The 12,065-nt window shown below is 40.9% G+C and overlaps 1 protein-coding gene across 5 annotated transcripts in view; it reads left to right on the top strand.

Annotated features, from left to right (window-relative positions):
• The first annotated feature begins 359 nt into the window (after nucleotides 1-359).
• The window catches only part of pds5a (PDS5 cohesin associated factor A), a 159,604-nt gene continuing 147,898 nt past the window's right edge, over nucleotides 360-12,065 (top strand). For 3 of the 5 annotated variants that reach the window (XM_059989059.1, XM_059989057.1, XM_059989055.1), the window contains exons 1-2: nucleotides 373-488; nucleotides 1,207-1,355. In XM_059989059.1, the coding sequence (XP_059845042.1) occupies nucleotides 1,245-1,355 (111 nt within the window). In that variant the 5' untranslated portion in view covers nucleotides 373-488; nucleotides 1,207-1,244. Of the gene's footprint in view, nucleotides 489-1,203; nucleotides 1,356-12,065 lie in introns of those variants that run through there. The other 2 variants (XM_059989056.1, XM_059989058.1) reach the window with 2 other exon arrangements.

The following is a 12,065-nucleotide window of genomic DNA, read 5'->3' as shown; positions in this document are numbered from 1 at the left end:
GTTGAGAGGTTCTTGATTGGTCAGGGCATGAAGGGATACAGGGAGCTTGGCAGGAGATTGGAGTTGAGAGGAAATTTGGATCAGCCACAATGGAATGGTGGAGCAGACTTGATGGCCTAATACCGCTCTTATACCTTATGGTCTAAAAAGGCTTTAATCTGAAACATATAATCTCTTCACAGATTCGGTTTGATTTGGTGAATATTCGCGGCATTTTCTGATTGACGGGTGTCGCGGGCAGCGTGTGCACATCCTGAACACTCCGCTAGGCGCCGCTGTGTGGCTTTCGCTCGCTTTGACTTGAAGCGCATCCTGTTCCGCAGCTGGTGATCCTCCTGTACAGGTGGCGCTCTCCCGCTCGGGTCCTTGTGGCGCGTTGCGGCCGCTCTGTCCGTTGTTCCCTGGCGCTGTCCTGCTGCCGCTGCTCGGTGCGACTCTGCGAAACTACTGCTCCCTGGCTACCTGAGAGATCTAGTGAGATCCATGAGGTGAGTGCTGCTGCCATCACCGGGAATAGGCACGCTAGGCCCGTCACAGGCCGTTTTCCTGCCCCCGCTCTCACCCCCGGATTAATTCAGAGCTCGAGAGGGACGGTGCGGGGAGTGAAGGCCAGGCCGAGCCGAACGGCCATTCCTTTTTTTTAAAATATGATCCACCGTGGGGATGCAAAGTTTTGAAGACAAAACAAGTCGGTAAATTAATCGGAAGTGCGCTTCGACCTGCTCCCTATTTATAGTAAATTGTGGCGGGATATTCGCGAGTATTTCCCGAATTCGTATACCCTTCCTTCCTCCGCGCCGCCATGAAGTTGTAAATAAATGAACGCTATAGGGGACCGGGATTGGAGAAGGTCTCCTGTAGCCGTCTTGAAGACGCTGTGTTGACGCTTGTACCCTAGCACCGAGGCCTAGTTTCCTAGGCCCTAAATACAGGCGGGTGGCGGGCGCGAGAACTTTTTGTGGCTGCGGGTTGGGCGCATGTTGTGGTTGCTATTTGTTTTTTATCCCCCTGCAAAAACTCAAATAACCTCTTAATGAGTTCCCTTATCTAGTCATTTGAACGACGATATCTTTTGAGATAGGAAGGAGTTTGTGGCTCCGCGATGTGACTTATTTTGTGTTTGAATTATTGTTTAATTCTGGGAAAGAGTGTACAGAGGGTAAGAAAGCTTTTGGGTAACATTTTAAACTTGTGTTTGACCAGCAGAGGCCGGTAGTGATCTACAGAAAGGGAAAAATCGAAGGATGGCTTTCCCACAGCCAAAACCTGCGGATGGAAAAATCATCATCTACCCTCCTGGTGTTAAGGAAATTACTGATAAAATATCCAATGATGAATTGGTCAAAAGGCTAAAGGTATAGTCAGGAGCTTCTGCGTCTATTTTAAAACCAACGTTTGTGGACTATGTTTCTTAATGGACACTTTGGTTTAAGGGGTGAATGAACATAGGAAATGTTAGAAAATTCAGTCAGGCTGTTCAAAAAACTGTGAAGAATTTAAAATAAGTGTTTCTCTCCTTTTCTGCTGACAGTTATATTTAAAGTATTTATATTGTCTGCACAATTCCATTGAGTGATTTGATTAATGTAACTTGTGAGATATATTGTTGATGTTACGTTTCTGGAATACAATGTTCTGATGAAGGGTCTCTATCTAAAATGTCAACTGTTTGTTCTCATCTGTAGACTTGTAGTTCCTCCAGCATTTTGTGTGTGTTGCTCAAGATTTCCAACATCTCTAGAGTCATTTTATTTCATAAATGTTACTTGGCAAAACTTGGTGCAGTCACAGATGTGAGAACAGGTGACAATAAGTTTGCCAAAGAGGTAGGTTTTAAGAAACTAAGGAGATTTTAAGAAGGTAAAATGGAAAGGTCTATGAGGGAATTACAGAGATTAGGACTCTGTTGCCTTAACATGCAGAAATCAGTAATGGAGAAATTAAAAATTAGTTGTTTTTCTATGCTAATTTGGAGATCATATCCTTTGGTGAGGAGACAAGGTCCATTGCAGTAGTGGTTTTCAGAGAGTGATTACTGTAGATGGTGGAAATCTGAAATATGCTTATATGCTCTTTGTGTATAAAATGCTGAGTATTTTCACAATTTGATTGTAGTAAAGTAGGCTGAAACAGTAGTTACATTGGGTTAAGGAGAGGAAAGTTGGGCAGCCCATGAAAGGACTTTAAACATTTTAAAGCAGGCATGATGTGGGTTTGTACATGGGCAGCAAAGCTCTGGATGCATTCAAATTTATAGTGGGGACGATTGTGGTTGATTAATCCAGTGTGTATTGCAAGTGCACATCTAAAGATTAAAAAAATGCATGGATTGTTTGATAATGTAAGTATTTTAAAGTTGGTGAAATATGGAGGAAATACTTGGGATGATGTAACTGCCTATGTTAAATTTATTTTGCCATTAGTCTACTTTATAAACTAAATTTTGCACTGAATTTTATCAGTTCAAAGTTCCTTTTTCTGTAAAAAAAAATTGCTTTGCTACTTGAATATTAGAAAAAAGATGGGACTGAACTTGCCAGCAATTTTACCCAAACCCCAAATTCTAGACTGAAACATTGATTTAAGTTCTGAAAAATCATTCTCTTAGATTTAGTAATATTCTAACTAAGCTGCATAGATAGTAGTGAAGTTGAGGACGTGAAATTTTTTTAGTGTATTGCTATATTGAAAGCCTAAGGTTATTCCTTCATTTAATTAAGATTTGTTGCTTCTGACTAACTTTGATGTGAGAGTGCCAGTATTTATGTTTTGATTTTATCTTGTATATCAAAGTAGAGATTGTGATATGGTGATCTTCTATCAAATCAAATTCAAATTTCTATTGACATTTCCCAGTATTATTTATTTTCACTCTTGTGTTGTATAAACTGCTTTGCCAGTAATTTTGTATGGGTAGCATGGTGAAAAAGCCAACAGAGCTACTGCTTTACAGCTTCAGTGACCTAGGCTCAATCCTGACTTGAAGTGCTTTTTGTGTGATATTGGCACTTTCTTGTTGTTACCATGTGGGTTGGTCCCACAGGCCAAAAGATATGTGGGTTGGAGGGTAACTTGTCCAAAGAGTGTAGATGATTGATAAGATCCAGGGGGGAATTGGGGAGAATAAAGTAGGAATAGTGTAAAAAGATAGCCTAGCAGTTAGTGTGACGTTATTGTAAATTGTCCCGTGATTAGTTTGTTAAATTGGCTTGTTGGGCAGCACTGTTCAAAGGATTGGAAGGGCCTATCACTAAATAAATAAATAGTGGGCGCTTAATGGGCACAGACTCCAGGCCAAAGCACCTGTTTCCGTGTTTTGTCTCTGACTGTCTATGACTATTTGATTATATTCAGTGCTCATTTTATTAACTTCAAATTATTATGTGATGTGTGTATTGAAAATAAATAATTTTGTTCTATTGAGTTATTTGAAGAATGGGAAAACATTGTGAAATTTGCTTTATGCTTTCTAGTTGTTCATAACTTATGCTTCATAATTGTGTTGTCTTAGGCTGTGCTTAAGAACCAGTTGCACTGCTTGGCCATTGGTTCTTGTTCGTCCATAAGAATCAGAGTGATCAAAGTAGCATTTGGCACTGCTCAATCATAGGTTGTGGCTGCTTCATTCTCCCTCTTGAGTAGTCAGACCAGGCAATAACTGTCAGTCTGGTCTAATTCTGATGACAGAACAAACCAGTTTGTACATTGCCATCAATTTATATGCTGTTTAACTGGAACTGGCACAGTTCGAAGCATCTTGATAATTCTACATGCTACATTCTTCACCCCACAGCAGATCTATTGGTGGTTGTTTTCTCTGTATTTCTGTAGATTTAGGTAACATCAGAGTATTTATATAAGTTTTAATATGATAAATCTGGTACATTTTGAATCTTCTATTATTGCCTTGAGTGTCTTGAGGATCTGATATTTCAGCTGGATATGATATTTCACACCCTGACCAAAACTATAGTTGGTGGTTGCTTGATTTCCTCTAAACTTCAGAAGTTTTTGTCACCTGTGAACTTAATGCTGTAAATGTGAAGTTTATGTCCTGTGATTCACTGACTCTTCTAGTGATTTGCTGCTGTTTGGCTTGGCTTAGCAACCAATATTTTACAGCTTCAAGGTATTTTCAAAGTTGCCGGATTAAACGGTTTTTCAAAATATAATAGGTACAATAGGTATATTTAATGTCAGAGAAATGTATACAATACACATCCTGAAATGTTTCTTTGCAAACATCCTCAGAAACAGCAGAGTGTCCGAAAGAATGAATGACAGTTAGATCCCAAAGTCCCCCCAGTTTTCCCTCCCATGCAGAAGCAGCAGTAGGATAACGATCCCCCACCACCACCAGCAAAAAAGCATCAGCGCCCTCCACTGAGCACTCAAGCATGCAGCAAAGCATCAATACAGACTTGCAATACCCCAAAGACTACTCGTTCACCGGGTAATTCGGCATACCACAGGCTGTCTCTCTTAATAAGGGAAAAAGGTGTCCTTGTTTCACAGGGAGAGGGGAGACGTAACAATTTGCTGATTTATCATGTTGTAAGTCTGTTGCATCACTTTTTCCAAGCTCTGCTTCCAGAGAATCAGCCCAGGAAAGGCTCAGGTCTCTGGACACACAGCTTCTGATGTTCTGTGCACTCCTCAGCCGGTCTCCAGGGTCATGAAAATCCAGTACCCTGAAAGCGCGCTCGTCTTCCAGGTCATGTCCTTTGCATAACAAAACGCGGCTGAGAATGGGTTCCATTCCCGCAAAGAACTGAAGTCAGAGTGGAACTCCAGGTTGGCCTTCAGAAGAACCTTGAAAAGGTGAAAAAAGAAGTATCAAAGATTTTTTAAAAAGCTGCTTCTGAAGATGCAAGCAAAGGAGTTTAGCGTCATTTTAACCTTGCTACTTCCGCTTCGATATTAACCCATTGGACCATAAGATATAGGAGTAGAATTGGATCATTTGGCCCATCGGGTTTGCCCTGCTACTCAATCATGGCTGAATTTTTTCCAACTCTATTTTTCTGCTTATTCCACAGTATCACTTCCCCTGGCTGAAGAAATTCCTTTTCAGTTTTAAAGGGATGTCTGTTTGTTCTGAGGCAGTGCCCACAGATCCTAGCTCCTATTAATACAAGTTTCCCCTCCGTGTCCACTCTATCTGGGACTTTCAATATTTCTAGTAATCCTAGAGCCTAGTTTTTAATCGTCTTGGGCCTCTTTGATATGAGGTCAAGATCACACTCTGTCAAGTCTTGTGGTAACTGTGATGCAGTGCCCAACCCCCACAGGCACCTCCCATTCTATGGAATCAAAAGTTGTCCTCAAACCCATTTGAAACTCTCAGAGAGAGATTTAGTTGTGAACTTCAATATTGTTTAATCCGCCCCAATAAGGAGATGCGGCACATAATTGTATCTCTGAAGTAATATGCAAAAAAAGCTCTTTTATTTTAGTTTAGCTTTTTGGAAATTCTTGCTGCAGCTTGTTCTGACTCTGAGTCTCCATGGCTTGCCAATCTGGCTTGAATCTACAAAATACCTTGCCTCTTGAGTTTTAGTGTTTTGACTTTGTTTCACTATGCTAGTGTTACCCTGAATCTAACAAAAAGATGAAAATGCTTTGTGTTAATTTTGATGTATTTAGGCAAATGTGCCTAAACTGAAATTGTTTACCTTCTCTGGAACTATTTCACTCAGTGGAAGTGAATGCAATTAGTGAATCTTTTTCTATCTGATTTCCTGGATTATTTGCCTGATTATTTCCTGGATTATTCCCTGACGACACTAGCTGATTGCATTCTCTATTTCGCTCAACTTTCCAGCTGATCCATATTCTGCTTTATCTTTAAACAATAATCTTTGTTATTGACATTCCACCAATTTTTGTGTCATCTGTAAACTTGCTAATCATGTCCCTTATGTTCTCATCCAAGTCCTATCTATATACTACAATAGCCCACTTTCCAAATGTTCACTTTATGACACCTCGCTGTTATGAAAGACCTACATTAGTACCCTGTTTTTGCTAACCAAAGAGTGTTTTCACTTCTACGAGAAAAGGCAGCGCGTGCCTCAAGCAACCAAGCTCCTCTCCTGGAACTGCATTCTAGCTGGCATAACTTAAACACGGGCTTGTGAGCATCTGTGCTTTATCTCAATTTATTTTGTGCATCCGTTAGCAAGATGAGTTCTATGGTATCGGAAAAGCCTAAAAGAGCTCGTAAGGGTGTTACACTTAGCATAAAACTAGACATAATTAAGCGTTTTGATTGTGGTGAACGAAGTAAGGACATTGGCTGCACGTTAACTTGCCTTGTCCACCATTCACACTATTTACACGCAGAGAGAAAGAACCTTGAAAGCTGCTGATGTTACTGTTGGTTCTGCTCATAGCAAAGTGCTCTTTTAGTCGGCATCCAATAATGGATAAAATGGGAAGTCTGTTGCTTGAGTGGATTGATGGGTGTACATAACATGGTGCTCCATTAAATCATCTTGTACTTAAAGAGAAATCAGTCAGTCTTTTTAATAAGCTGAAACAGAAAGCACTGGACGATGGTGATGAAAGTGTTGCAAAAGTGGAATTTAAAGGTAATCATGGCTGGTTTGATCGGTTTCTGAGGCAAGGGCAGCTTCATAGCTTAAAGTTTACTGGAGAGAGTGCTTCCAGCTGATACTGAAGCTGCTGAAAAGTTCCCAGCAGAACTGTAGAAAATAATTACAGAAGGTGGTTATTTGTATAAGCAAGTGAGGAAACTGCAATTTATTGGAAAAAATTGCCAAGCAAGACATTTATTTTGATAGAAGAAAAGCAGGATAAGGGACACAAGGCATCGAAGGACAGGTTTACCCGAATGCCTTGTTATTAACGCCACTGGTGGTGTTGTCCTTAAGCCTCTACCAGTGTACCATTTAGAAAATCCGAGGGCACTTAAAGGTGTTGATAAGAAAACACTTCCCGTTGTGTTCCATTCACATCCAAGTGGTTGGAATACTCAAGTGCTTTTTTTTTAGTACGTGAGTGGATGTGTTAGTTCTTTTGTGGAAAAATACCACAATAAAGGGTGTCTTGTGATTGTTGATAATTGTGCTGCTCATTCACCTGGCAATACCGAGTATGGCGGTAACATTTGTGTTGCATTTTTACCGTTGAATACAACATTGTTGCTGCAGCCATGTGACTAAGGCCTAATGGCCACAATTGAGGCTTACTATACGCAAAATGTGATACGTTTTATTGCAAGCACCATTGACAGAGAGGACCACTCCAAAGCATCTTTGTGAGAGATCTGGAAAGAGGGGAATAGCCGCAAGTCAGTGGAGGTTTGAGATCGGAGTTTTCCGTCTAGATGATCTGCCAACTGCACTAACGAGCTCCATCTGCCTGAAGTGACTGGTTTAAAGGAGCCAGTAGCCATCTTTGCCTTTCTGAAAGTAGAAACGGTTCCACTGGCTTAATAGCTAAGCCACACATGAAGGCCAGGAGCGGTTGTCAGAGGCTATTCAAGACATACACCATTGGGCATATTTAATAGGTAGTGGATGGTTATTCTCACGATATCCCCTGACTATGACCACCTTAAGGAACCATATACACTGAACGACTGCATATACATACTGTGGCCACTAGGAAGCAGACTAAGCAGTTACATGTGTATAAAATACAAGCAGACAAATAATTGTTAAGCTGCAAAGAAAATAAGTCTAAAAAAGATACAAACCAACCATGTTCCCTGTGATGCTAAATCACACATTTGGAATCATAACCTCTGAAAATTCAGAGGCCGAGATACTCGTGGTATCTACAAAATCTAAAATAATCAAGAACTACCTGTTACGATGTATTAAAGGCCATATATTCAGAGTATTCATAGGATTATATCATCATGGGGTAGGTTATTAGGCACAGTTACGCGAGATTGAACTATTAGTGATCGCCCTTAAGTAAAAAAATGTAAATTGTGAGGCGTATTAGAATGCATAATATGATTCATAATATTTGTGACCCCAGCTTCTGACACTTAAATAAATCCAGTCAAAGAAATCCCATCCGTCAGATTGATGCATTTTAACTGCCTCTTTACAGATATGATCAACCAAATCAGTTGTGTCTTCAGACCCATAAGTACAGCACTCCTTGCCTATAACTGCACATGTTTCTCCCCCCCCCCCCCCAGAAGATATAATGCCAAATGATTTTGAAGAACCATATTGTGCATGGCGACCACTTCTGTTGCTATTTTTCCCAAGGCATCAGCAGAATCATTTCTAACCCTTTCAAAGGCCACAGCTGCATCTTCAATCTCTCTTTTCCTCCTTGCAACATTATAAAATGGGAACAAAATTGTTGCAAAGCAATCTTCTTCTGGAATGTCTCGTTTACTTCTAGACACTGGAGTTGAGTGTGTGTGTGTGTGTGTGTGTGTGTGTGTGTCTGTCTGTGTCTGTGTCTGTCTGTCTCAGGCTGAGAAATACTCTAAATAAGATCCTAACCAATTATGTGAAAGGGAGGTATAAGCTCCATTTCTGCACATGAAGTACATATTATTACATGACAATACACTATGTATTGGGCATCACGACAGCATAGGTGGTTGGCATGTCACTATTATAACTTGGGGTGTTCTGGGTTCAGAGTTCAGTTCCAGTGTTCAGTAAACATGTTCACTGTTACCAGTACATCTGAGAATCCTTGACACTTGGCAAAGAAATGTAGTTCACTAGTAAGTGTAAAAATGGAACAAGTGGGGCAGGAACACTTAATTGTGGTAGCTTTTTCACTGCTTCGTGATTCATTTTCTGACATGTCACACATCTTCCAAGCATTTATCAGGCTTGTGTCCTGATCTTCAGAGTCAGGTTTATTATCACAGGCATGTGACATGAAATCTGTTAACTTAGTGGCAGCGGTTCAAAGCAATACATAATATAGAAAAAAACATACAAATTAAATAATAATAATAAATTATTAAATCAATTACAGTATACATATATTGAACAGATTAAAATTGTGCAAAAAACAGAAATACTATGTATTTAAAAAAAGTGAAGTAGTATCCAAGGGTTCGATGTCCATTTAGGATTTGGATGGCAGAGGAGCAGAGGCTGTTCCTGAATTGCTGAGATGGTGTTTTCAGGCTTCTGTACCTCCTACCTGATGGTAACAATGAGAAAAGGACATGCCCTGGGTGCTGGAGGTCCTTAGTAATGGATGTTGCCTTTCTGAGACACTGCTCCATGAAGATGTGCTGCGTTCTTTGTAGGCTGGTACCCAAGATGGAGCTGACTAAATTTATAACCCTCTGCAGCTTCTTTCAGTCCTGTGCAGTAGCCCCCACCCCCTGCCCATACCAGACGGTGATACAGCCTGTCAGAATACTCTCCTTGGTACATCAATGAGGCATTGGAACCACTTCTGGGGGAGGTGGGACCAGTACTGTCCAGATGGTCTACATCTGGGCAGGGTCCGGATCAATGTCCTAGGGCCGTTGTTTGTTAGTGCTGTTGGGAAGGTTTTAAACAAATATGACAGAGGGATGGGAACCAACACAGAAAAGAAGAGAGAAGTGATGCAGAGACCAAAGCTAGAGTTAGTGAAGGGAAAAAAGTAAGAGTAGGATGCATAAAAATAAAAAGCAAAAATAGCATTGGTCACTAGATTCTAAAAGGACAATGTGTAATAAGGGCACTTTATCTAAATGCCCATAGTATTAGAAACAAGATTAGTGAACTAGTGACACAGATCATACCAAGGCATATGATTTAGTGGCCATTACAGAAACCTGGTTGCAAGGTGGAGATGACTGGGGATAAATATCCAAGGGTATTAGGTAAAATAGGCAGGAAAGCAAAGGAGGTGGGGTGGTGGTCTTATTTAAGGATGAGATCAGGGTGATTGTGAGAAATGATGTAAGATCTACGGAGCAGAATGTTGCCTCTCTCCCCCTGGGTAGAGATTAAGAATAGTAAAGCGGGAAAAAAATCACTGGTGGGAGTTGACTATAGGCCACCTAAATAAAAATATTGGATGGCAGAGGTGATTAACCAAGGCTTGTGAGAATGGAATGACAGTTGTCATGGGGGATTTTAACTTCCACATAGATTGGGTGAATCAAGTTGGTCAAGGAAGTCTTGAAGAGGGCTTCATAGAATGCATCCGTGATGGCTTTTTTGAGCAGCATGTTAGTGAACCTACAAGGGAAAATACTATCTTAGATCTAGTCCCGTGCAATGAGACAGGTAAGATTAACGATCTTGTAGTCATGGATCCTCTTGGAAAAAGTGATCATAGTATGATTGAATTTAGCCTACAGATGGAGGATGAAATAGTTAGACCTAAAACTAGTGTATTATGCTTGAACAAGGGAGACTACAACAGGATGAGGGAGGAGTTGGCTAATGTTGATTGGGAGCACAGGCTATTTGGTAGGACAGTTGAGGAACAGTGGAATACTTTCAGAGATTTTTCACAGTGCTCAACCAAAGTATATTTCAGTCAAAAGTAAGGACAGTAAGGGTGGGGAGAGCCAGCCTTGGATAACTAAGGAAGTGAAAGATAGTATCAAATTAAAAGCTCACGTACAAAGTTGCAAAGAGTAGTGGGGGACTGGAGGATTGGGAAAACTTCAAAAAGCAACAAAGAACAATGAAACAAGAAATAAGGAAAGGGAAGATAGAGTATGAAAGTAAATTAGTACAAAATATAAAAACAGCAAAAGTTTTTGTAAATATATAAAGCAGAAGAGAGTGGCTAAAGTCAATGTAGGTCCCTTCGAAGACAAGAAGGGGAAATTGATATTGGGTGATAAGGAAATGGTTGATGCCTTGAATGACTATTTTGTGTTGGTCTTCACAGTGGAGAACGTCTAATATGCCAGAGAGTGATGTTATGGACGAAATGGGAGGTGAGGACTTCGACAAAATCACTGTCACTAAAGAGATAGTGATGAGCAAACTAGAGGACCTGAAGATAGCTAAGTCCCCAGTCCTAATGGGATGCATCCCAGGGTGCTGAGGGAATTGGCGGAGGTTATAGTAGATGCATTGGTAATCATTTATCAAAACTCTCTAGACTCTGGGCAGGTCCTGGCAGAGTGGAAGACAGAAAATGTCATGCCACTTTTTAAAAGAAGGATGTAGGCAAAAGAAGGGCAACTATAGGCCAGGTAACTTAACATCTGTAGTCGGGAAAATGCGTGAAGCTGTCATTAAGGAAGAAATAGCGAAACATTTAGAAAGGAGTGGCCATATGTCAAATTCAAGGCCCGCGGTGGAATCATCTTTGGCCCGCGAGATAATATCTAATTACTATTAAAGCTGGCCCCAGTAATTGAAGCGCCTATGGCGTATGATATGGCTAATGCTGAGTTTATTCAGGTACCAGGTTTTCGGGGTTTTTAGTGTTTATTCGGCAGTCTTCTTCATAAGAAACGGAATTTGTAAAGTGAAACACTTTGTAGTTATAGCAGAGGCTGAGACACATGAAAGCAGGCTGAAAAAACGGAGGCAATGAAAGCTGCGTTCGCACGCGTCCGACTGATCCGGCCCGCATGAAGCTGCATTTTGTTCAATCCGGCCCGTGACCTAAAATGAGTTTGACACCCCTGCATTAGACAGATGCAGCATGGATTCAGAAAGGGCAGGTTCTGTTTGACAAACTTACTGGAGTTCTTTGAGGACATAATTAGTGCAGTGGATAGAGGGGAACAGGTGAATGTCGTATACTTGGATTTCCAGAAGGTGTTCAGAAGGCCGCACAAGAGACTTATAAATAAGATACGGATGCATGGAGTCGGAGGAAGTGTATTGGCATGGATAGTGGATTGGTTAACCAATAGAAGGCAGAGAGTTGGTATAAATGGGTGTTTCTCGGGTTGTCAGTCAGTGGTGAGTGGGGTGCCACAGGGGTTGGTGCTGGGCCTGCAGCTGTTTACCATTTACACTGATGATTTGAAAGAGGGGACTGAGTATAGCACAGCAAAATTTGCTGATGACACTAAACTGAGCGGAAAAGCAAATTGTACAGAGGAGGTGGAGAGTCTGCAGAGGGACACAGATAAGTTA

This window comes from Hypanus sabinus, chromosome 14, assembly GCF_030144855.1.
Source record: "Hypanus sabinus isolate sHypSab1 chromosome 14, sHypSab1.hap1, whole genome shotgun sequence".
Classification (NCBI taxonomy): Eukaryota; Metazoa; Chordata; class Chondrichthyes; order Myliobatiformes; family Dasyatidae; genus Hypanus; species Hypanus sabinus.
Note: the sequence above shows the minus strand (reverse complement) of the source record. Positions and strands in the feature narration are given on the sequence as shown.